At 30.6% G+C, this 27227-nt stretch overlaps 1 protein-coding gene and 1 long non-coding RNA gene across 2 annotated transcripts in view; one reads left to right on the forward strand and one right to left on the reverse strand.

The window, feature by feature from the left end:
* Positions 1–23353, reverse strand: part of LOC145242918 (uncharacterized) — a 28467-nt gene extending 5114 nt beyond the window's left edge. Inside the window, exon 1 of the long non-coding RNA XR_013862822.1 lies at positions 23265–23353. This is a non-coding gene — a long non-coding RNA (uncharacterized LOC145242918). The remainder of the gene's footprint in view (positions 1–23264) is intronic.
* The window catches only part of LOC145242735 (ATP-binding cassette sub-family C member 4-like), a 275544-nt gene that overhangs the window by 121472 nt on the left and 126845 nt on the right, over positions 1–27227 (forward strand). The window contains exons 7-8 of the mRNA XM_080105907.1: positions 3936–4061; positions 17311–17557. Coding sequence (XP_079962033.1) covers positions 3936–4061; positions 17311–17557 — 373 coding nt within the window. The remainder of the gene's footprint in view (positions 1–3935; positions 4062–17310; positions 17558–27227) is intronic.

Raw genomic sequence — 27227 nt, forward strand, 5'->3', positions numbered from 1 at the left:
TTAGTAGTGAAAAAAAATCATCAGGTGCAGTTAGAGGACTGAAAAAAAAATGGCCAAGTGTGCGTGTGTGCGTGTTAGACACCGTTACAAAAAAGAAAATAATATGCAAATTATCCACTTTTCACACATCACTGCATTCAATTAGCCGAATATGAGGCTCTCTAAAAGCAGACACTTTTAGATTCAAAGCATGGTGTTTTTCACTTATCATTTTTTTTCTTTTTTTTGTTCAGGAATTGAGCATCAAACTATTTGTTCTCATTAAATTTCTGCATATACCATCAGGTAAACTGGGAGTAAGTAGAGAATTCCAAACACAAACAATCTGAGGAAAGAAACTATTAAAGTTGAATTCTATGGCCCTATACAATGAAGGGATGAGATTTTACTGCTATTCAGGTTGGTCAGGGTTTGTACGTTGAAGTACAAGTACAGTAAGTTCATTGAAGTATTTCAAAAACAAACACAGAACTGACACACTGTGGCAATGCGAGAGGGGTTGGGTTATTGTAAACATATACATTACTGTATGTTTAGTGGGTTGCATAGTTACAATGCATACAAAGAACAGGTTTGCTGTGGAAGAAGTATTTAACTGAGAAAAGAGGGACCACCCAAGAAATACTCTGGTTCCTAGGAGGTATACATTTTCATGCCTATGGATAAAACTGGGTTGTTATTTTCAAAGGGATGGCTGGGGTGTTCTACTACAAAGGATTTCGATATCTATATATATTTCAGCAGGAGATCAGTTGTTTTTCTGTGGTTTTCAGGATCAGATAGATTGTTGGTACTTGGTTGAACTTGTGTTTTGATTAGGTCAGACTAAGAGATTTGATCTACAAGTTTATTGTTCAGTTAAAAATAAAAACAAGTATCATTGTAATAAGAAAAATGTTTAAATACTTGCTTTAAACTGGAAATTTTGTCATTTATTTAAAGAAAGAGTCATTCTATTACTGCACTGATGGAAATAACACAATTGATTTTGTGATCTGTGTTAGAATTGAGCACCAACTTCAGGGCAACACAATGAGCAGAGAATTATAGCGTGTACAGTGAATGTACATAGACATTATTCAATTAGAAATTCTTTTTTTGCATGCTGTACAAGAGAGAGTGAATGGTGGCTTTATAGAGATATAGGATACTGATAGGTGTGGGTAGTTTTCTAGCCCCGTAGAGTTAACCCAACGTTCTTAGCAACATCTATCTATTTATTCCACTTCATGTTGCCTGAAAATATCAGCCTGAACCTGAAGAGTTGAAATGTTGATGCTATTGACAATCTTATAGTTGATAAAGAAAAGGAACTTTGTCTTAATATTTATTCGTTTTTAGATTCTTACTAAAGATCTCGCAGCAAGCTGACTCATTCTACGGCATTTCTTTCCACTCCCAAACTTATATCCTGGAATGTAACCTCTGGCCCTGTATTCAGCTTCAAGAAGACGACTCAAGAATTCAATATGGTGATCACCACACACACATGGACTAAATGATGTAACACATGTCCACGTCTACATACACACATAGATACAGCTTGAATTCCACTTCCCTCATATATGAACTCTTTTCGTTTCTCTGCTGCCAGGACATTTATTTACTGATACATAGACTTTCTAACCTTTTGTCTTCATTACAGATGTATTTTCATTTCCCTTTTACTTACATATCAATGAAGACAATAAATTATTTTAAATGTTAGAATGAAACCTGGTCTTGCTTTTCTACAATTACGCTATCCATCACTTTGTGTCCCATTGTTCAGTGAAAGACAAGCTAGCAAATATGGTGATAGAAATGTACTTCTGTGATTATCTCTGACTTTGTTCATCTTTCTTTGCCAAAGTCTCTTGGTTAATTAATTACTTGACAGATGACGTATGATCAAGTATTTCCTCTCTCTGCTAACATGTGATCTTGATCGACCAGTCAGTCTTTGGTATCCCTCTCCCTTTCTTAAAACCATAAAGGATGTTTCCTGCTGAATTTGAGTAATTATGTTTTGGAGTTTATAATTGATTAAGAAACAAACAGATTAGAATATATATAAGAATATAGACAATATTTTATTGTTATCTAATAAGTCTATCTAACGAGTTTAAAATCACATTTGATCACACATATCAAATATGTTCAAGCTAAGAGGATCTGACTATTAGTTGATCTGTCAAGTTTGAAAATTCCATTGAGATAATACAAGTAATGAAGATAAGTAGCCATTTAAATAGAATAATACAGAGAAAGGTAACTTTTATCTGCTACTATTAACTCCAATTTAAATTGACTTTTTACATTTTACTGTTATTGTGCTGCATAAACCATTTATGCCATCTGTCTATCTGTTGGTCTGTAATGATCAAGTTTTAAACAGCTTTTTTTATTGCTAAACATGAATATATATAAAAAAAACATGAACACAATTGGTAAAGTTTAAATTAATTTTATTATAAAAATAGGCTATGATGGGGGGGGGGAGAAAAGAAGGTGAGATTAAATAAATTAAAAAAAAAAACAGATTACGAAGGTGGGGAGGAAGTCTCTTACACTAATGTCTAAAAATGCCAACGGAAAATACATCAATGAATAATAAGAAAAATTGCAAAATAAAGGAATCACCGATTCATTACATGAGAGAGAGATATAGAGAGAGGACTTAGTTTTTACTTTTTTCTATGTGAAGTTTCTTCGGCAAAATCTGTTATTTTAAGGTTCCTTTCCTTTTTTATTTTTTTTCATTTCAAGCGATTAGTCCAGAAATATACATCCACAACTCAAATGTTGATTTGTAAAGTTCGCAAATCATTCTTCTTGTTTCAAATTATTCTGTTTATATTCTTAGTACATTATAAACCAGTTTTCTCTTCAGTTTTTACTCAATGAGTGTCTGCATCCATCCAGGCTTATATCCATAATCAACGGCCACCCGAAACAGGGTTTCACCGTCCATTCGCCACATCGAGAGTCTCTAAAAATGTTGTTTTTTTTTTTATTTCTCCCTCCTCTCTCATCTCCATACTTTGCTTGTCCTTCCCTTTTCTTTCTTTCTTTATTCATTTTTGCCGCTAAGCACCCGGAACTAAAAAGGGTCACAAAGAGCACTGACCAGATAACCTTGTCAACTCACTGACTCATCCTTAAGCGATGGAGGTGCCACCAATTCCAGCTCAGAATCTGCAGACATCGCTGCCCTTACTAAAGTGATATACAATCTACTAGCGGACAGATAATCATGCCCTATCCACAGACGCAACTTCCGTGACACACGTTCACCACAATGACTCAGATTTACCACCAACGTTTGCGGGGGGAGCACACCACATAAATGCATACAGCCATGCTCCTTCAAACAACAACCGAACCATTTAAATGGAAGACTAGGGTTAAATGTCACCAGAACTGAAGGTCAGGTCATGTCATTGTGTCGCGTGCCTGATGACCTTATTCTGCATGTGTATGTTACCGCGCATAGCTTGCTTTGTGTTTGTGGGTCTTGGCTAGACACAAAGCATATTGAACGGTTGTAACAGTTCACTATAGATGCATCTTAAGCATATTAGTTCTTTTAATAAACTTTATATTAATAAAATTGTGTGACCACTTCTCATGTGTCTGTGTTTTTAGTCTCAATGAAACTTTGTTGATTAAATAAAATTTTAAAATCTTATTTAAAAAGAATAATTTATTTATTCATCAGAATGCATTTCAGCTTATTTGTAAACAAGTCAGCCATTTTAATCATTTGTCAATAGTTGAAAAAAAGAAAAGAATGAATTACTTTATGACTCTTAGGAATTTGAAGTGAATTGTAATGCATTTAAAATCATTTCTGGGTTTAAAATTCTTAGTAGATGATAAAATACAAATTATTTTAGTAACTAAATCGATATTTTGCATTATTTTTAAATGTTTTTCTTTCTTTTCTACTTTAGGTCTAAGACAGCAACCTACACGGATGAGAGAATGCGGTTGATGAATGAGATCATAAGTGGGATGCGTGTTTTGAAAATGTATTGTTGGGAAAAACCTTTTGGGGAATTGATTAGAAAAGTCCGAAAGTAAGTTTTTATTTTTATTTACAATGGTAAAATCAATGGTTGTATATTTGGAGCAATGTTTTTTTTCTTTGGTTTTAGTAAGATTGTTATTAAATGCTTAAATGTATTTAGTTCTATTGCATTCCTTGCATTTAGAATTTTATAATAGTTGTGCTTGTCTTTTTATCAAAGCATTTGGTCTGACTGTTTCCTTTTACAATATTAATAATAAAAATATATATTGAATTAAAGAGTCTATTAGGAATTTTTACGTATGGGTGGAAACCTGGTTTGTGAGGGAAGTGAAACCGGGTCTGTGTATGGAAGTGAAATCTGGTCTGTGAGGATTGAGGATATGCAGTGCATTGAAAGAAATGATACAAGATTGATACGATGCATAATATGAATCCTAAAGTTCTGATGACCTCAAAGGAAGATTAAATAGGGAAATGTGTGCAGAGGACTTTGATGGTATGACCACATTGAAGGAATAGATGAGAGTAAGTGTAGAATAGTTCAGGTAGCAGATTCAATTCACAGTATGGAAGGTCAAGGAAAGTATGGGAGGAAATGATAAGAATGTATCTGATGGAAAGGTTAGTTTGGAAGTCAATTTCTCAAAGCTGTCAACACATGCCAGTGTGTAAAATGGACATTAAACCGAATATATCGATGATGAATCTCTTAATGCGTTAAACAGTGCTGAGAGTTACAAAAATAACTAAATATCAAGGTTTTTCTTATATACAACATGAAATAAAATGGAATCTTAGAAAGATTTTCATTATTTCAGTAATTATAAGAACTACCAAATTCGTGATACAGAATTTCAAAAACTACCTGACGAATATACCCGCATACACAATCTTTTCAAGTCTTAACAGCCTATGATCAAACCAATTGCATTTGTTTAATCATTATACATATATTATTATTCTAAGACTTACTAAATTATTAACTACTATTTAAACCAATAAAATTTTTCGCAAAATATTATATATGTGATTCCTCAATTATAGTTCACCCAAGTAATAAAAATAATAAAAATGAGATGAGTTTTTCATATATAAATATAGAATAACTCTACTTTTTTAATGTTAAGACATATATGATCCCACTTATGCTTCTAGAAAAATAATTTCATGGTTGTGGGAGTGTATGTGTATCTGCATGTTGTTTTTGATATTTTATTTTGATATTTCAAGTGGTCCTCAGATTTTGGTAAAATGTAGCAAAATAACAGTAAAAGACGTTTGAAAACTGGAAATTTGTTTTTTGGATTGCATTCATTCCTTGCAAAAATTTTTGAAATAGTTCACGTGTATTTTCTTAATCATTTGTAAAAAAAAGAATGTTGCATTTTTTATTTTTATTTTTTTTTAATTTTTAATGGATTAGTGTTCATTTTAATCGGTATTAACATCAAAATACAAATGATTGCAATATGTATAATGATTAGAAATTGAAAAAAATGTGTTGAACAGAAAAAATAGTATAATGGATGATAATAATAATATCTCCTATATAATATTATTCATCGCAGAAATTCCCCTCTGGACCAAAGTACCATAGGTTTGTAACAACAGATGCTGCATATAAATTTATTATGTCTAGACTATTAGCCACTATCTTATGTAACTTTAGAACAACATTTTTACACATTTGGTAATTATAATAAAATCCTGCATTCTATCCTAGGAGCAACATCATTACCATCGCAACCATCTCTGGAGAAAGTAGTTCCTATTTTTCCCTCTAACTAACAAGTCTTTTTACTGCTCCCAGTAATCACCGGGAGGTATTCTGCACTTTGGACAGATATGGGTTGCACCCTTCGTAATTGGATCATAAACTCATTGACATAACATAATCTTTCCCGTTTCCATTACAAAAACTAATAAAGTCTTCCTTGACTAACTTCGCTCCTTCTGATTCGAGGAGCTCTGGCCATTCCTATATTCCAGAATAATGGTATTAGCATGCTAAATGAATTCTAATGTACCATTCCAACATAGCATTGCAATGATACCTACTTTTGCCCTATGAGTAAATTGTTTACTCACTTCGGACATTTGTTTCAGTAATTAATTATATTTTTTTCAAACAGTTACTTTTTTTTTTTTAGGTAATTCATATATATATATATTTTATTTAAACCTGTACGATCTACTGGATTCTCTCACTGTATATATTCTTCCCAACTTTTTCTCTCTCTCTCTCTCTCTATCACTCGCTTCGAAGACAAAACAACAAACATTTATTTCCCCTCTCTCTTTTTCACTGTATATATTCTTCCCATTTTAAAACTGTTCAACTATTTTTATACTTAACTATGTTTATTTTCTTTTTTATCACCATTATAATAAAAAATGTGTAGTATATGTAACCTTTCTTTAGCAATTTATTTTTTAGATTTTTATCCCGTATATTTTCAAATAAGTATGTTTATTTAAGTTGATATCTTATATCTTTCGTCAAACTGTTTAGATATTTACCATTTTTTTCTTCCATACTTCAATTGATAGACCTGCACATGTGTTTGATTTTAGTCATAATTCCTGATTTTTTTATACTGATTACCTATGCTACATTTTAAAGGTAAATTTCATTACATAGGTAATTGAATTTGGAGTATTTTACTTAAATTTCTTTCCCGGACTGATTCTCGACATTGCACACATGTTAAGTTTTTTGGGGGGAGGGGGTAAATTTGAACATTAGGTCCACCTCCACAATTTTCTTTAGAATGACTACTTAAATAGGTTTTCTACTATGCTGATTAAAAAAATCTCATTCAAATTTTGCGAAGACAGGTACTTATAGAGATATAAAGACCTGTATTATGCACTGTAATTCACTGGCTGCCAGGTTTGTATGTATGCACGATAGACAAATCTACTTCTCTCGTACTGACACTACCACCCCACAATTTTTTTTTAGCATTTGCGAGTGGGTATGCTGACACCGATTATCACGGTTAAATTTGGGAATTTCTTTTCCCACATCCTCCCTTCCCCAATAAAAATAGGGTTGTCTACTCTGAAAGCTGTTCTTTACATGGGGATGAATTCAGTTCTAATTACCACATCTGACATAATTTATTATATATTGCTCCATTCGTAACAACAAAGGAGAAACGTTGTCACTGTTTAGATCCCATTTTAACAACCATAAAACAATAATTCGACAAAAATCCCCCTTTATCCCAATTAGCAGGCCACTTCAATCCACCTGGATATACACTAGTTAACATTAGATAATTCCTGATAGACTCTGATTTTCCCTCAACAAAAACTCACAAGCAAAAAGAAATCCAATGAGTTCTCTAGTTTAACACACAGAACATGTCTCAATACAGGCCTCGGTCTTCTAAAACTATATAAATGTTTCTACAAACATAAATGTTGCATGATTGTTTACACCTACATACATGTATATGTGTATGTATAAACCTGTCTATTCGTATATCGATTTCAATATGTATATTATGTCTTTTCTTCTTCTCAGCACACATATCATTTTCTCTTGATTTATTTAATTTTTATTGTCTTTTCCTTCATGATTTAAACCATGTTTAACCTTCTATTTTGATTGTTATGGTTAATAACACTATTATTACTCATATTTAGTATATCCTTTTATCTATATTTATTCATACACCTTTAGTTTCATATCAATATTATTATTATTATTATTATTATAAAATAATAATAATAATAATAATAATAATAATAATAATAATAATAAAATTAAAAAAAAAAAAAACATTATACTATTTTTTTTCATTCAATACATTTCCAGTTTTCCAACATCTTTCATTGTTATTTTGCTACATTTTGTGACCAAAGGAAAAATATTAAATGAGCTACCTGGTACTGATTGAAATCTTTATCTCCCCTTTTCTCTTTTTCTTTTCCCTTTATTCCCCTCTCATATATTATTATTATTATTATTATTATTATTATTATTATTATATATGTATATACACATGTCTGAATTTAACCAATAACCTGATCAAAGTTCAATTCACAGTCAATATAATTTTTTTTTCTTTATAATTAAGTGCAATTCTGTGGAAATTCCGATAGCTTTCAAGATAAGCCGACAAACCTTTGCACCACTTAATAATAAATCTTGTTAAACCGACAGAAATTACATCAGCTTATTATCAATTATGTCATTTGTTATAATTTTATCCTGAACATTTTTTAAAAAATATATCGCCTTTGTTGTTACTGCGAGTTTGTTGTTAACAACAAAAATGTTCCCTCCCCAACAAAAGCTTTTTTTCTTTTTTTTTTCAAAAAAATTTAAAAATAATTATTTTCAACATTATATTTTTACAGAATCTTTTAAATGTTATTTTTTTTCATTGAATGTTGTTTTTCAACGATTCAGAAATAATGTCTTCAATACATTCAAAAATGGATCTGAAAGGTATAAATTTACAAATGCTTTATGATGGTAGACTAATTTGATTTGGAAAAGGATTGAAAATGCAAATATAATGAGTGTTTTTTTTTGTTGTTGTTTTTTTTGCAGGGTGGGAGTGTTATTAACGTTCTTATTGTTATTTATTCATTAGGAGTTTTTACACAAGTCATTATCAGAGATTGCTCATTATCAATACGAGGTGGTATTCCCTAGAGTTTGAGTGCTAAGTTTTCACAGATTTTTAGCACTCTAACCATTGTTACAATATTTTTGTAATATAATGGGGTGTATATTTAATTGCCGCCCACATCGGCAATATTTGGCACAAGGCCTGGAAAGTGGGATACCCGCAGGCTCCCCTAAAGGAGGGGCACTCCTGCAATTTTAAAAATTGCCTGAGTAACCCCGTCGGCATTCCCCGGTCGGGGCGCCTCAGGCAGCAAGCAATAAACTTGCCCCACCGGAAAGCCCGGTGGCAAGGCCTGGGAGGGTGGACCTCCTAGGTATTACCCAGGCGGTGTACCTCAGTCCAACAGGTGCTGGGCCGGTTCCCGGCCCCTCACCTGTTGGGCTGAGTGTCAAGTGACGAATCCTTGACATGTACTACCCTGTCTCCATGCAGCCGAAGCCGCTAGGAGACATCTCATCATAAGAGGTTTATAATGGGGTATGATCCCGCATAGTCGGGAGGTTCTATTTATAAACGATGCTGCTAGGAACTGACGAATCAAATTAATTCACGTTCTGCTACCAACCAATCAAAAACCAGAATTGCTCCATAAATATTAAACCTTTCTGTAGCAATTTTGCATATGTTTTTTCCGTCTCAACACGGGAAGAATCTTTTGCTCTGTGGATTCCAACTCAAGAACTGTCTACTGCAAACCAGTCAACTCCCAGGACTTGTGTAGAACAACAAATCATCGGAAATTGTTCTGTCTACTGCAAACCAGTCACCTCTCAGGACTTGTGTAGAAAAATGAATTATTGAAAATAAAAAAAATGCGATACCACTAAAACAAACTTTAAAAAAAATTCTATTAAAAAAAATCCAAAATTTATTTAATCAGAATACATTTCAGTTTCTTTGTAAACAAGTCAGGTAGCTTATTGGCTAGGAGCAAAGTGTAGTATCTGTTCTCATACTACACTTCATTTTTCTGTCCTTGGCATGAAGGAGAAATCCTTCTATACTGAGACAATTTTTATTTTTGTTCCTATCCAGAGTGCCCTGGTTTGGGTAGCTGGATTTTCCCCACTTTAAAAATCAATCTTGTGTCTAATTTTACCCTCAAGGGGAGGCAAGTAAATAAGAACAAGTCAGCCATTTTAATATTTTTTTTAATAGTTAAAAAAAATATTAACTTTTATTAATTTTATTGAGAAACATCATTACATTCACAACATTTAGTTTTATAAAAATTTAGTTCAATTAATAATTTAATGACCCGTTAATGATACCACAATAAGTTAAGTGTATTGAACATAAGGCTGATTTTTTACATCAGCACTTTGACCCCCCCTATGTGTTTCATCAGATTTCATGATGGCAAATGAAAACACTACAACTTGCTTAGTCGTAAAATTTAATTTTTTTTTTTTGATATAAAGAATACTTGATCGAGTTACGTAATTTTTGGAATATGACATTTTTGGTTTGTAACGATTATGTACATTATACATACTTTTCTGTATATTCTTTACTTTTAATTGTTGCGTTAGTGTCAATTTGAATAAGCACCCAAAATTTATTTCATTTCAATTTCTTTGTAAACAAGTCAGCCATTTTTAGATTTTATTAATAGTTGAAAAAAAAAACTTTTGAAAAACATTACAATTTCAATAATTTTAGGAAAATATGACATTATTTGATTTTATTTTTTGTTATTGTAGAGGCTGTATGAGAATTTGGACTATATTCTTTTTGTTATTGTTGTGAAACAACCTGGTTATTATTGTTGTTTCAAGTATTTTGATTTAGTTTTTTTTTTTAAATACTTATTTTCTATAACTTTAGGGAAATATATAAAAACTTTGGGTTTTTTTGTTTTGTTTTTTAAAGCAATGACATCTTGTTTCTTTTATTATTGATTTGATTTTTGTTATTGTTAGTTTATGATGAAAACTGACTGAACTAAATCTTGGAGGAAAACTCTGGTTTGTTCTTCAAAGAATTCAAATTTTCTTACTTAGTCTTTACTCCAAATCCACAAAAAACTAATGGTCATTTAGGATTAAAAATTACCCCTTCAAATTAGCAAAATTGAACTTTTTGATGTAAGATTATTTTTTACTTTTTGTTAGAACAAAATCTTTTTTATTTATTTTTCAAGAACTAAATTTGTTTAAATCTGAGTAATTTCATTGATTTTGTTTTAAATTTTACCAATTCTATTTTAATTCTCAGTTTTGTTCACTTTTTTAAACCTTTTTATTTTAATGACAATGTGACTGCACAGAGATTCTAAGAGTTTCTATTACACTTGAAAATATTCAGAATTGTACTTCATAAATGTTAATTATTATGTAGTATTAATGAGAGTACGAGATTTGAGGACTCATAACAATCATAGAAGTCATGTTTGATTGTTTTTAATCTCAAAAGAATCAACAGATAGATTTAAAATAAAGAGGAGAAGGATATTTTGGAGTCAGACTTCACAACCCACAACCCTGGAGTAATATACTTTTAAAGATTAAATGCAGATATGATTTGCTTTTAAAGATTAAATGCAGATATGATTACTCTGCTAATACCTACTAAGGTATTAGCAGAGTAATCAGATGTTGAAAACTGTCTTTATATATTAGAAAATGAAAGCGGAACCTGTAGTGTGTGTGTGTGTGTGTGTGTGTGTGTGTGTGTGTGTGTGCGCGTGCGGGTGCGCGTGTGCGTGCGTCTTGGATTTTTCATAAGTGTGACTCTTCAGAAGTCCAAAAATCGGGTTCAGAAAAAAAACAACTATTAATAATAAATAAATAAGTATATATATATATAATGTAATGTATATATATATATATAATATAATGTTAATCTTTCGCCCTTTATATATATATATATATATATATATATATATATATACATTTTGTTGTAAAAATTTATATATATGTGTGTGTGTGTATATATATATATATATATATAATGTAATGTATATATAATATAATGTTAATCTTTTGCCCTTTTTATATATATATATATATATATATATATATATATATATATATATATATATAAAGGGCAAACAAAAGATTAACAATTGTGAAATTATTAATCAAGTTTTCATTATTAGGTTTGGTGTTATTCTACGAGTATTCAAAAATTGTTATATCTTCCCCAATATCACACACACACACACACACACACACACACACACACACACACGTTTACAACAAAATGTATTTATAATAGTTCAATAGTGTAGGACTAGAGTTGTAATATAAATATATTGTTTTTAATAATTGTATGTGATGTAAATAAAAAACTGATTTTTTTTGTGGAGTATTTTAATTAAGCCAAATATTACTGAACTAAACAGAATGTTTCTGCATAAGACTTTTTTTTCTTTTTTTTTAAATTTTTTTTTTTTAAGATGATCCATTGAGTATTTTTGTCAAATTGTTCTCTGTAGGATTCGTGATTTTCAGGTCCCATTTCTTGCAAATACTTTTGATTGATTAATCCAATCATCTTCAAATAGTCTTGGTATGTTCATATTTGCTAAGTTGTTTTCTAAATGAACATGAAAAGTGAAATATGCTATATGAAATCCGGTTATGTGCAAGGCATATGAAAAATTAAAAATGATAGGATTTGTTAATGTCAATTACTAAGCTGAATATTTTAAAATATTGTAGCTTCTCTCATAATTAACATTATATATATATTGCATCTACAGACTCTCCAGTGTTGTTAGTGAAGCAAATGCTTCTAGTTGGGATTGATACATGTTTTAATGAGTCGGGTATCTTATCTGTTAGTTACACTATCAGCACAATTTTACTACAATGAGTGAAAGCTAAATGTTTATATTAAACATTTTCTGCGGTCGACAGTTGTATGTAAACAAGGTTTTTATTCTATCATAGATCTATCTAGTTATCTTTCTTCTAACTCCCCCCTCTCTCTCTTTTCAACCATTCTCTTCTGTTTTTCTTTCTCCTTCTCTCCTTCTCTATTGATTTCTCTATACTTTTCTTGTTCCTCTGTCATCCTTTCTCTTCCTCCATACATATAGTTTTTGCTTTTTTTTTAACTAATCTCTTTCTCTCCTATATATATATATATATATATATATATATATATATATATATATATATATATATATATATATATATATATATATATATATATATATATTTGTAGGAACAAAGAAAAATGCTAATTAGTAAATGAAAGCTTAATAAACAGTATGATATACACAATTATGAAATGAAACTAATTACACAGAAGATAAATATATATATATATATATATATATATATTTATCTTCTGTGTAATTAGTTTCATTTCATAATTGTGTATATCATACTGTTTATTAAGCTTTCATTTACTAATTAGCATTTTTCTTTGTTCCTACAAATACATTTTACATCAAAGTTTATTGTTGCTATTATTCTACTCACTAGAAGTCAACCTTTTGAGCAAACTATTTCGGTTGGTAGTGTACCTGATACTATGTTAGGTTTGGTGTTATACGATGAACATTCAAAAATTTGTATATCTTACCCTGTTCTATCACATTACTGTTGAACTTCTTAAAGAATAATGAACCTTTCATCCTGTCCGTTAGATCTAGAGGAGGTAATGATATGTATGAGGATCATTCCAAAAGTAAAGCCTCCTATTTTTTAACTCAAAAAGTTGAAGAGCTATGTAGATGGAACTGGTACCATTAAAATAAGCAACATTTTATGCTCCAGAATTTTTTTTTTCTGCACAGTCACCACCATTCTCCATGCACTTTTGCCAGGAATTCAATGACGCATCTTTGTTTCTGACACACGTGCATGACAGAGGTTGCTTTCTTAGTCTTATACCATCAATATTTGCAATAGAGATGAAACTCTTAGGTCATTAATGCATAAGTTCAGTCTTCATAACAAGGCAATTTGCAATCTCCTCTGATGCATTTAGACAGAATAAAAAATAGGAGCCCTTACTTTTGGAACATCCCTCATACAAGCTCAAGGAATTTGCAAAACATTCTGAATTCACTCCATGTAACTTGAGTTCCATTATCACTGACAATCGTTTTAAGGATACCGAATCTATGAAAAAAAATTATTCTAATTGTAGAAGTGGATCTTTTGTATTTGAATATGTCAGGCCATTACAGAATAATATATGTTCGATGGTTCTACATAATTTATATAAATTCTAGACCAGTTTTGGGTTATGGTTAAATTTTGTAGGGATTTTGTTGCAAGGAATCATCTTCTACTGCTTTTCATTAGTTTTTCAATGTCTTGGCTCATATGACATATTTGACTACTAATACAGGTGTAAGATACTTTCTGGAGCAGTAGAATGATGCATCCATTTTTCCGGCAATCTTAGCAACAGATTTGATGTAAGTCTAAGAAGAAGTGAAGGTCAGTTTCAGAAACTTATCAAAGCAGGAAGGAGGGGTTCTTAAGGAGAGAAACATTCATTTCAATTATTATCATGTCCTAAATTTACAATTCTCTGACAGTGTTAAATCAGGATCCTGTTCTAACTTAATCTGTATTGGTGAACCCACATCTTTATCTTTATTACAAGTTAAACATTTGAACATGCTGAGGTTTAGTTCATGTAGCAAAAGAATTTTCACGATTTTTATTTATAATTCCAGGTGACAAAATTTCAGCATTATTTAAACATTTGTAGTGATTATGGAATTGCTATCAACAAAATATTCAACAAAATATTTATTTTCTTTGAAAGAAATTTCACTCATTTGTTTTGGAACTACAAGATATTCATATTCATTTTCATTCATTTAAGTGTTACAAAAATAGTTCCATTTTTTTTTTTTCGTCCATCCTCTTTTCATATTCCTATTTGTATAGAAGAGTATCTTTTAAAGTACTGAGAAAACGTACCATTTTCTGGATAATATCTAAATTCTATAATTGAATTCTCATTTGTTAGAATTTTCTTCACGCAACTTCTTCTGTGTAACTGCTTCTAACAAAATAAACTATTACCTTAAGACATACTCTTGTAATTTTTGATTTTTTATCCAAAAATTTCATCACTGATAATAATTTCTTCATTTTAAACACTTTGTCACAAAATTTTTCTTTTAAATCTACATGTAGTTTGAGTACGAAATATAAGTATGTTTGAACAAAATAACAAATCTCAATATTTTTATGTTCAAAATAATAAAATAACAGCTGATTAGATATGTTTGGAGAAAATCAGCAAAAATCTTACTTTAAAGAAAAAGTCCAAAGAAAATCCTTGCAGATAACAAGTATTTTTTTGTTTGCTCCTGATAAAAAGAATAAAGCTGACCACTTTTTTTTTTCTTTAGAAGAACTGGTTTTGTATAATGTTAAGTTTTTTAGGTACTAGTGCACTTATCGATCCGTGCTGAAATAAGAATGTTATTCTTTAGAAAACCATTCTTAACATGGGTAGAGGAGTGTGTTTTGTACCTATTCTGTACTTTAACCTTACAATTTAGTAAAAACATATAGAACTTTAATTAAACTTGAAAATACTATTTAAAAAATAGTGCGGATCAATAAGTGCACTAGCACTGTTTTTTATTTTGAATATTTCCTCGTCATTTTTGTAATTTTTGACTCAGTGATATTATTAAAAGAATAACTTAACAACTTACAGACATGAAAATGTTTATTAACAAAAATATTGTGAAACGTTTTTCCTTTTTACTTGCATGAATAGTAAAACACAAATATGAAGAACTAAATGGATGAAAACGATTCTATAGTGATCAACAATATAAAACAATTTATTAATAATTTTACAACTGAAAGAATTATGGAACGAGGATTTAATTGTTTATTACTGAGCTGATTTCAGTAGCATCCTCCATTTTCGATTTTCTCTATTTTCTGTTGTTGTCTGGTCACTGCAGGGGCAAATAACCCTAGCAAATGAATCCTGCTTCAAAATGTCTCTTAATAAAGGAAGTAATGTTATAGTTCAGAAGATTTTTTTCCTTTAAATAGATAAAATATTCAAAAATATTATAGGTGACTTATTTATCCATCTAACAAAGAACATAGAAATATGTATTTACATGAAATAGTAATATCAGTTAAACCATCCCAAGACTCGTACCATGAATCATTATATATGCTCTGAAATCCATTGTAAGAAGGTTGTTAGTAATTTCTATAATATTTTCCCTAATTTTGTTTCTACTTCATTATTGTAAGGTAGATTGAACCAAAGTATATTTTGTTTTACATTGTTTTGTACTTATATTAGTATTACTTATTTTTATATTAATTCATTTATATATCGAGTGATTTTTAAAAGTTGCTTCATATTATTTTCTATACAAATAATTTGAGATTGCTAAAACTGTTTAGACTCTATTGAATATCAATTTAGATATTTGGGTGTACAGAACATTATTAATATTCATTAAGATCAGTTTTTTTTTAAATTGTTATATATTCTGTTAATTCAATCAAATAGTATAGCTAAGAAATTGACTTTCTATTTGTTTTAGTTTAGCAATATCAAATAAATTAGAGGTTTTCATTTTCTTTCTTTCTGTTGTGTGCGTTTTTTTTATTCAATTGTCGGTCACTTTCCATAATCTGCTGTTTAATGACCTTATATACTAAATGACAAGTGCTTTCAGGCATGTTGTTTTAGATTCTATATGTATTGAAAGGAATTACAATCTAAATAACTCAATTATACACCTAAATATATGAAGCATTGCAATGATAATTTGCTATGACTTTTTCATAATACATAAATTTATGGAGTTCTTATTTTTCTTGATAATATAAAGATATACATAACATATAAGAACTCCTTTTTAACTTGGAGGGTATTTATTTTTCTAAATTCTAAATATTGATCTTTATGAAATCATTTTGAAAATTTCTAGTAAAAAATAGCACAACAAAACAAATATTAAAATATCTTAAAAACACATTAACAAACAAGTTTTGTAAATATTTAAAAATAAAATAAAATGAGTATTTAAAGGAGATTCTCTACACTAATTCAACAGAACATTTGACAAATATTTTCAATAGACTATTATATAAAGGACAAGTATTTAAAAAATGTCGAGTATCAAGTATTTTTAGAAAGACTGTTAACTAGTATTTAAAAAAAAGACTACTGATGAGTATCTTTAGAAGATTAATAAGTCTTTCTAAACACTGACAAATATTTAAAAAAAAAAAAAGAAGGAAATTGACAAAAATTAAATAATGACAATATGTAATTTTTTAAAAATACAATTTTCAAATATTAAAAAAATCATTTGACAGGTATTTAAAAAACAGTTGATGATATTTTTTTTACAAATCATTTTACAACAATTAAAAAAAAATGAAAAATTGGCAAGTATTTAAAAAACAAAAATTTGCAATTATGTACACACCATTAGTTATCATTCCAAAAGCCAAAAGATGGAATAAATTTACGTTCATAAATTTTTATTAGTTTTTATTAGGCAACCTTAGCCCTAACCAGTAAAAGTGTGTAGTGTATTGACACAAGCATCAAATGAAGACATACAATTGGAATAAAATTTTAAAAACTTCATAATTAATAAATTTCCCCTAATTTTAATAATTAATCAACATTATTGTTTGTTTTCGTCTGATTACACATTTTGTCTGTTTTCAGACAAGAACTCCATTGTGTCTGGCGTACAAAATGTCTGAGTACAATTCACCGGTGCAGCTGGGATGCCTTCTACTTTCTCATGTATATCTCATTTGTTTCCACTGCTTCCCTCGGACACGCACTACTACCCAGATTTGTTTATACCTATATCCCTATGATAAGACTCGTGACATTGAGTATGTTGTTTTTTTTCTATATGGGTATCCGAGATTTTAGTGAATCATTGACAAGTTGTGCCAGAATTCAGGTAATATCACCATTTTGTTGAAAATACATAAACATTTTCAAATATTTATTTCTGTATTTTTTTTTTCTGTTTTTCTGAAACTGTGTAACTCTAATAGATATCTGCATGCGAGAAACGTTTTAATTTTTTATTTTGTTTTTATTTTATTTTTTTTTTGGCTTTTTTAATACAATTTACTGCTAGGCTTTTTTCTTTCTTTTTTCTTTTTTTTTTTAACTACTTTCAATCATTGACCCCCCTCCCAGAATATTAATTATAGACATTTTGGCACATACGCACATGGGTCTCTCGTTTAAAACTGACTGATGACAAACTGAAAATATGTTTCGCACTGCTAATCTCTATTTCTGTCTGTCTGTCTGTCTCTGTCTCTCTCTGTCTCTCTCTCTTTCTCTCTCTCTCTCTCTCAACAGAACATTCTATAAAAAAATTTGTGTTTTACAATTCAATTTGACTTTTTCTTTATTAATTTTAAGTTTCTCTTTATAGATTAGAGATAATTAATGTATGTAATTTAAGTCTTAAAAAATACCAATTCCAGGCATGTAGCTTAATAGAACTGTGGTAACTTTGTGCCGCCACACACATAAACTTGCAACACTATTGTCCTAGTACTTTAGGAATCATTTATCAATTATTTTCTTCAATAATCTCTCTTTCTCTCTCTCAAAAGGGTGTCATAATTTTTCTGTTTCTGTTTCATTTAATTTATCTCTTATTTATTTAAAAAAATCCTTTTTGTCATTAACCTCTCTCTTAAGTTTTTTATTGAAAAACTATTTTCACATAAAAAGGAAGAGTTCAACAGACAAGAAGTAGAGAATGAAGGAAAAATTGGGGTTCAATCCTCTCACAAAATTTATTTTCTTTGAGCCTATTCCAGATACATTGACAAACACTCATATTAAATCCATATGAATCATCCAAATTACTTCCTGTAAATGCAATAAATTGTTTCTAATCTATTATATGTTCCACATGAATGTTTCTGATTTATTCTTTAACAATTTCAAGAAATCTTTTCAACCACTGATTGCCATGACTAATAATATGCTATATGAAATCTTTTCCTTCAAACTCCTTAGTTTAACATTCACAGGAAACATGAATTGGAACAAATATATTGAGAACATTGCCAAGGTTGCTGTAAAGAAGGTGGGCTCGCTATCATGCTAGAAAATGACTTGCACAAAGCCACCATTTGGCCATGCATGGAATATTGCTGCCACATCTGGTGCAGTTACTGCTAGTCTCTCACTCTTAGACAAAGTCCAAAAATAAATCTCCATCCTATCCCATTATTTCAATGATGCATCCCTGTACTTGTTTTACAAGTATTTTAATTAAATATGCTCTGGCGAATTCATAGCACTTGTGCCCCTCCCTCAACATAAATATCCCCAACCCAGCTGACAAGCAGCAAAATTCTACCCCTTCACCGTAGAAATCCCTAGATGCTAGAAAGCCTTCTACTCTAACAGTTTCTTCTCCCCAGAACTGCTAGACTTTGGAATTTTCTCCCAGTTTCCTGCTTCGCTGACTGTACTGACATGCAAAAGTTCAAATGTAATGTGAACAGACATCTTGCTGCTCAATTCCCTACATAGTGTCTTTGTAGATATGGTCCCAAATAGTAATTCCTTATGTCCAAGTGACACTGTGCATCATTTGGGGTGAATGAGAGTAAAAAGAAATTTGGCGCTTCTATAGAATTGGGACGAGATTTTGTAGTCAAATAAATGGAGTTTTCATATAAAAAACAATGGTTTCAACTGATTTTTTTTGGTCAATTTTAATAAGTTACAATGGTAACTTCCAAATTATGCAGTCGAAATTACCTGACTATTACTGAATTATTAAATAAAACAAGTTTAATCATGGTAGCAGTTTAAAAATTGTCGCCATCTTGTTTAATTCAAAACGGAAAATGACCCCCCTTTTGAACCCTCCTGTGTCTTACAATCGTTTTCATCAAATTCTATTTTTTATTTTCTTTAATAAATAATTTTCTACCTTATTGATTTTCGTAAGTTTTAGATATAATAATCTTAAAGACACAAGGAATACATAGATACCATTGTTTTCTTGTGCAATTCAGTATTACGATTTCTGAAATTTCGTCCTAATAGTGCAGAAGCACCAAAATTTTAATTCTTATTATTTGCACAGAAACTCCACTATGAGTAATTGAATAAATATCTACATATGGAATTTGATAATTATAACAACTATGGTTGAAGATATTTCATGTCCCATTAATGATCATAAGAAATTTAATTTAAAAACAATACTTTTGACCACAAAAAAAAAAAAAATCTCGTTGATAATAGATACAAAAGACAAAAACATAAACGAGTCATGATACTGCGTGCTTCCACCATTGCAACATAAGGATCTGCCAACATCTTATCTGGACCTTACTTCTCCATAGTATGAAGTATTTCCAAAAGTATACAATGTTGATAATAAACTATTAATCGGCTAAAATTTTGCATGATAGTTATTGTTATATTGTTATATATCAATACATTAAATTGGGGAAAATCAGGAGTTGAAATCATGTAAAAATTTTAACCATGACACAAACTTTTAAAGATCTATAGTCAATTTTAAGGTTATTCAAGATACAGTATTTCATTAGTTACAATATGAGCTATGCAGTGAGTCTCTATGATGAACAGCAACCAAGTTATTGCCAAAAGTGTGACCTTTTCTGTGACTGTATCCTTAACTTTTGATCTAAATTTCCCAGAATTAAACCAGTTCTAAGTTGAATCATGACCAATGTTTTAACCAAGTTTGGTGACGATTGGTCAAACAATGTGAACACTAGGCTGTACACACAAAAGATATTTTCTACTTTGTTGGAGGTGATAATCATAGGATAAGCTATATTTAAAAGTTAATAATGAAAATATTAAATTGATTTGGAAAACAGTGGTAAAATACAAAAAGTCTGTTTGATTAGGAGAGAGAGATTAGCAGTGGCAAACATATATTCAGTTGATATCAGTCAGTCTTTAAACAAGTGGTTTACTATGTTATGTTTCTTTTTGTTTCTTGCTTGTATTTTTTTTTTTTTGCCATTTCACATTTTTGCATCTGTCTTTAATCAGCACCAGCACTTGCTGCTTCATTAATTCAAATCTCTTTTTTCTCTTCAACTCTATTGGTAGGGTGGTCTATGTATAGAATTATTTTTTCTCTTGCTTCCCGTTTTTGTTTGTCTTTTGTTTCATTTTGTTTGTAAAAACGTTTCTTTGATTAATTTTCGTGCATTTGTGAAAGTGTTGAATTCAATGAAGAGGGAGCTCTATTGGGCAGAACAAAACCCGTCAGACATATTCCTCCACATTTTGTCTCTTTTTTTTTTTTATAAACTGTTTGTGTGTTCAACTTCTGTAAGAGGTATAATTCTGGGTCTGAAAACAACTTCTCACAAAGGGAGATAACTCTCTTTTACTTATACCTGCATACAATATGGCTGGAAAGGAATGTTGCAAACTGGCATTGTTTCTATGAGGGACTCTGTTGAATTCTAAAATATATACATTCAGTATGTGCACATTAATAGTTTGTGCAAACATGGGAGGTACCAGCAGTAGAGTTGATGTGTGTCGATTTAAAAGTATCAGCAGCTATGTATGATATAATGATAAATCATGTTCATTTCAAGTGTGCGTCTGTGTAAGCTATCAGACATTAGAGTACCAGCAGCAGCTATATAAGCTTTCAGGCTTACATAATTGTTACAAAATTGCTTTACATTTATTGTAGTATCATCTAAAATTGGTAGTAAGTGAAGAAATTGTTTAGCAATTTTATTGCATATCTGCCTGCGTGATGTAGTCATGGTTGATCCAGCTCCAAATGAATTCACTATGTCTTGTATCAATGCCATCCACCTCTACTGATGGACAACTACGTCTATAAATATTCTCAGTTCCAGCAACAAATACCCAAACTGTAGAAGCTAGCTACTAACTCTGTCTACCTTCATCATATTAATTCCTGTGTCAAGGGATGACTATTAATTAATCTATGTGCTTATTTCATGTGCAAGCTTTATGTTTACTGTTCACATTTTATCAGTAGCAGTACCTAATTCTCTTTTAGGTACCAAATTATCCTTGTTAATTTTTAGAAATAAATTTGTAACCTCCACACATGTCATTATATTTATCCTCCAATATGAGTAACTTTCATGCTGATCCCAGGAATGCTATAGGTTATAGAATTAACAATTTAACACTCTGTTGTTTCTGTAATTAAATACTTCTCTTTCGAATCAGATTATGAAGACGGGACTGGAAGTTTTCTCTTCACGTTTGAACAAGTGCTTTCTGATATGGACGACACAACTAATTTTTTGTTTGGTAGAGATTTTTGTTGATGTGTATCATCTCTCTGTCGCTATATATGGCATAAACACATTAACACACTAGTTCTCATTAAATCACCAAAGTTAAGCAATATTTATCCTGGTCAATATCAGATGGGTGATAATTTGGGTATACCAGACCCTATATGTACAAGAATGTCACCATTTCCCTGGAAGAACTGCAAAAACCGAATGTCATCATCTCCCCTGACGGGGATGTACATGCGACTCGGAACCACTTGTGAATTTAATATTCCCTTAAAACTTCTTCCTTTTGAGGGTGAATGCTATTTTTTTTCTCTGCAGATATAGTGCTGTCCTCACTGATAATTAAAAGGTGACAAAACCTATACAAAAATATAGAATTTATATCATATTTAATATATTTTGTCTTAACTGTGCCAGAGAGAGATTAAGATTAATCTCTTAGTGGCTCCATTTTCCCACCATTGTAACAACTAATTTTTTATTGGTTGTCATTTCTGTCATTTGTGTGTTGAAAGCTAAGTCGTTTATATAAAAAATATTTACACATCTTTAATGCTGAAAAATCTTTTTACTATCGGATATCTCAGACATCTCACTGTTGACCTAAACTTGCTGATAATGCTATCTAGTTTCTTGATCCAAGCTTGTCACATAATATATCAGAAAGATATATGAAAAAGATGTTTTATTTTTCTGAAAACTGAAATACATATTGAAGCATGAAACAAAGCCAAACACCTGTGATACAAATTTATTATGCTCTTGAAATATTTCCAAATTTTGTCGATATAAGATTAAACTTATTTCCTAATTGTAGTATGTAGTATATTTTCTGTACCTTTTAATTCATAAACAAACTGCCTCACAGTTATTGCAATATCTAAAATTGGTAATAAATCCAGAGACTATTTAGTAATTTTATTGTGTATCTGCCTGTATGACGTAGCACATCAGTTCTCAATAGATCACTGAAGTTAAGCAGCATTGAATCTGGTCAGTACGAGATGAGTGACCATTTATTAATATTAGGTACTAAATGTAATCTCTTCTAAGCTTCTTTCTTTTTAAGTTGATGTAAACTTCACAATGTTGTTTGATGTTCAAAGATGTGTAATTATTTTAGTCATTCTTAAAGATTATCAGTTTTATGGCAGTCAGCCTGCCAGCATAATGTCACTCCATCAACCAGGCTTTACTTTTTATGCTCATCAGTATTTTTAATACTTGATGTGGACCCAAGGTTGAAACTATGGAAGGAAAACATGGAACATGGATTAGGTATAAGATATATTAACCAAAAAGGTTACAAAGATAGGATAAAGGGTAAATGGAGCTTACAATTTGGTGGTGTCCATTATGGGTAGTTGTACGTGCGGTGCACTATTAGTACTCCTGTTGATTCTACAGTATTACGATACTGCTTCCCGAGAGGGTTATCTCACATGGTAATATAGTACTGGAAGAGTCCATAATGCAGGTAAGTTTTGGTCTCACAGCAAAACTATAAATTTGACATTTTAAATGGCAGTCTTATTAACTTTGTGTTTCTTTAGACTTAAGGAATAATAATAAATAAATAAAAAGATAATTTCATAAATAAAACTGTTATTTTCCTTTTAGATTTAGTTGCAACATTTTTTTTTAATGGAAATCGCTATCAAATCATCATTGTTTGTTTATGCTGACAAAGATGAGTTGCTAATAAAAAATCAGCAGCAGTGATTAATTGCCCTGATTGGAAAGCCTGTTGACAGGCATTTAAAAAATTAGCATCAATTGTTAGTTTGATGGGCATAAAAAGTAAAGCTATTTTATTTTATATAAAGCTATATATAAAGGAAAACTATATTATATATAAAGTAAAACTATATATATATATATATATATATATATATATATATATATATATATATATATAAAATTTATTTTACAAACACATTATGCCTCCTATAGCCAGCGGTCAAAGACTATTAGGTACTTAGAATATTCCTGACAGCCACCCAGTGTGGAGAAAACGGTATTTTCGATTTACATACATGTATATTTCAGAAGTAAAAATTAAAAACCTGTAGATCATAATCTGATTCACCTTTCGATAAACATATATATACACACATACAGGCATACACACATATACGTACACTTATATATAGATTATATACCCATAGATACAGATACACCCCTATCCACACATGTAGATAAACCTACAAAAGTATATATACATACATAGATATATAGATATCCATATACTTATAAGTATACACTTAAATATATACATAAATATACATACATACAGGTACACCCGTGTACCCATACATGCATACACGCATACACATAACCATACATATACATACACATAACCATATGTTACACCTGTACATATGCATATTATCTTAATTAATAGCCAAAAACTTTATTTAATAAGGTTCCGTCTAACTTCGGAATTGTGGTAACCCCTTTATATGAAACGTATGACGCGTATTATTATAGTTTACATAGGCGTATATATACATACACATATACACACATATATACACTCTGGTAATATATATACTATTGTAGCACCCCTATATGAGACAGCCTATTTTAATAGTTCAGATATACATGGATACATACAGTGATGATCATATTTATTGGCACGGTAAAATAAAAGTTAAATTTTGTCTAATAAATTCTAAAAAAGGGATTAAATTAAAGAAAATAACAAAGTATATTATGTATTTTTAACTGGCCTTTCCGATCCAGCAATCGGATTTTAGAAAAAATAAATAACAAAGGAACAACAAACATAATTGCAAAAAACCCTTGTTCAAAATTATTGGCACGATTTATTTAATAATCAATTGTATAGCCTTTGGCCTTGATTACCTTCCTCAGTCGCTTTTCATAGTTTACAACCAAGTTGTTGCACTCTTCAGTAGTAATTTTAGCCCACTCTTCCTGACAATAATCCTCCAATTGAATAAGATTCTTAGGCTTCCTTTGCATTACCCTCAATTTTAATGTTCTCCATAAATTTTCAATTGGATTAAGGTCTGGGCTTTGTGATGGCCACTCCAAAACATTAATATGATTGTCCTCAAGCCATTTCTTAGTCAGTTTAGCCGAATGCTTTGGGTCATTATCTTGCATGAACCACCAACGACGACCAAGTGAGAGCTCTTTAGCAGAGTCTTTCAGGTTTTCATCCAATATTTTAACATAATCTTCCTTTTTTATGCTACCTGTGACCTTAACAAGTTGCCCTGGTCCAGAGGCAGCAAAGGATCCCCAAAACATCAAACTGCCTCCACCGTGCTTCACTGTGGGTATGGTGTTCTTAGGCAGGAAAGCTTCGCCAGATTTTCTATAAATATAAGACACTTTATTATGGCCAAATAACTCTATTTTCGTTTCGTCAGTCCATAGAACACGTTTCCAGAATGCAACATCTTTATCAATATGACGTTTTGCAAAGGCTAGCCTTGCTTTCAGGTGCATAGGCTTCAATAAGGGAGTCTTTCTCGGACGACATGCTTTTAAACCAGCTCTCTTCAAAACTCTACCAACTGTATGTCGAGATACATTCACTCCAGAGGTGCTCTGTTCATCAACAATCTCCCCAACAGAGATCCTTGGGTTTTGTTTTACTTGTCGAACAATTTTCCGTTCATCTCTTGGGGAAAGAATCCTTTTTCTCCCTCTACCCTCTAAACTCATAACGTGGCCTTGCGATTTGAACTTGTTTATTATGGCTCTAACAGTGGATTTGGGAAGGTTTAGCTTCTTTGAAATCTTATCATAGCCCTCCCCATTGGTATGGCATGCTACAACAAGCTTCCTGATGTCTTCGCTGTGTTCCTTAGTTTTAACCATGGCGATTGAAAATTATAATTTAGTCACTTATAATAGTTTAAATAAATCGCTATCTAAAAATTATCTGAAAAAAATTATTCACTGAATTAGCGTTAAACAAGCATAATATGGCTATAAAAAAGTTCAGAAAGCACGTAAACCGGAAATTGATTGATATTATACTGATACTAAAAGAAAAACAAAGCCGTGCCAATAATTTTGAACAAGGGTTTTTTGCAATTATGTTTGTTGTTCCTTTGTTATTTATTTTTTCTAAAATCCGATTGCTGCATCGGAAAGGCCAGTTAAAATACATAATATACTTTGTTATTTTCTTTAATTTAATCCCTTTTTTAGAATTTATTAGACAAAATTTAACTTTTATTTTACCGTGCCAATAAATATGATCATCACTGTATATCCATACATATGTACACTCACACATACATGATACATCTAAATAGATATAGATATGACCGCATTCTATACATAACTTTTTATACCAACATCCTATATGCATAAATATGAGTTTAAGTTCACACAATTATATTACGCGCACCCACCCGCTTTTTATTTCTCGCAAGTTGTATGTTTTTTCCTCCATAAAAAACTTATAGTGAATGCACATTGAAGTCCATAGGTCTACCCGCAGATCAAATAACTACTCCCTCGAGGTTTATACAGATATATAACAATATATAACAACAAATTCAGAACATTTAGGCTATATAAACGGAGTAAAAATGTTTATATATTGTTATACTTGCCTTTTTTATTCCATGACATCGTACATACATATACATATCGATATATTCACCAGATACACATCTACTTACATATACATACGTATATATACAGAATATATATATATATATATATATATATATATATATATATATGCACAAATCCACATGCATACATTATTTTGGGATTCGTCTAACTTTTTATTACCCATTTGGTTCAGATATACTATTATACAGGTATTTAGATTAGTAATATTATAACTGATGAGAAAATAGAATATTAAGAGAATTATGTAATCAATTGGGTAGGATCATAATCATGACCTCACACATCTTTTTTTTTGTGGGGGGGATAGGGTGGGGATAGCTGCTATAATACTAGTTCTAAGGGAGTAATATATATATACATATAAGGTAGTAATATATATATATCTATATATATAAAAGTGAACGTGTCTGTATGTGTGTCTGTGTGTGTTGTCTCTGTGTACATTTCCCTACGCAATAACTCTGTCAATTTTTAGTCTACAGACTCGAAATTTGATATACAGGGTGCTGAGATTTGGGAAAATAGATGTGATCGTTTTTTGGCCAGAACTAACTAGTTGGCCATAAAAGACGTCTCTGCATTTGAATCCAACCCACATACACAATCAACGAACCGAAAAGAATCTGGGATGCAGTGCGTGGTATAGAACTTGCGCAAAGGTTGCAGAATTACCAC

The sequence above is a fragment of the Euprymna scolopes genome, chromosome 1 (genome assembly GCF_053919585.1).
Source record: "Euprymna scolopes isolate OS-2025 chromosome 1, ASM5391958v1, whole genome shotgun sequence".
Classification (NCBI taxonomy): Eukaryota; Metazoa; Mollusca; class Cephalopoda; order Sepiida; family Sepiolidae; genus Euprymna; species Euprymna scolopes.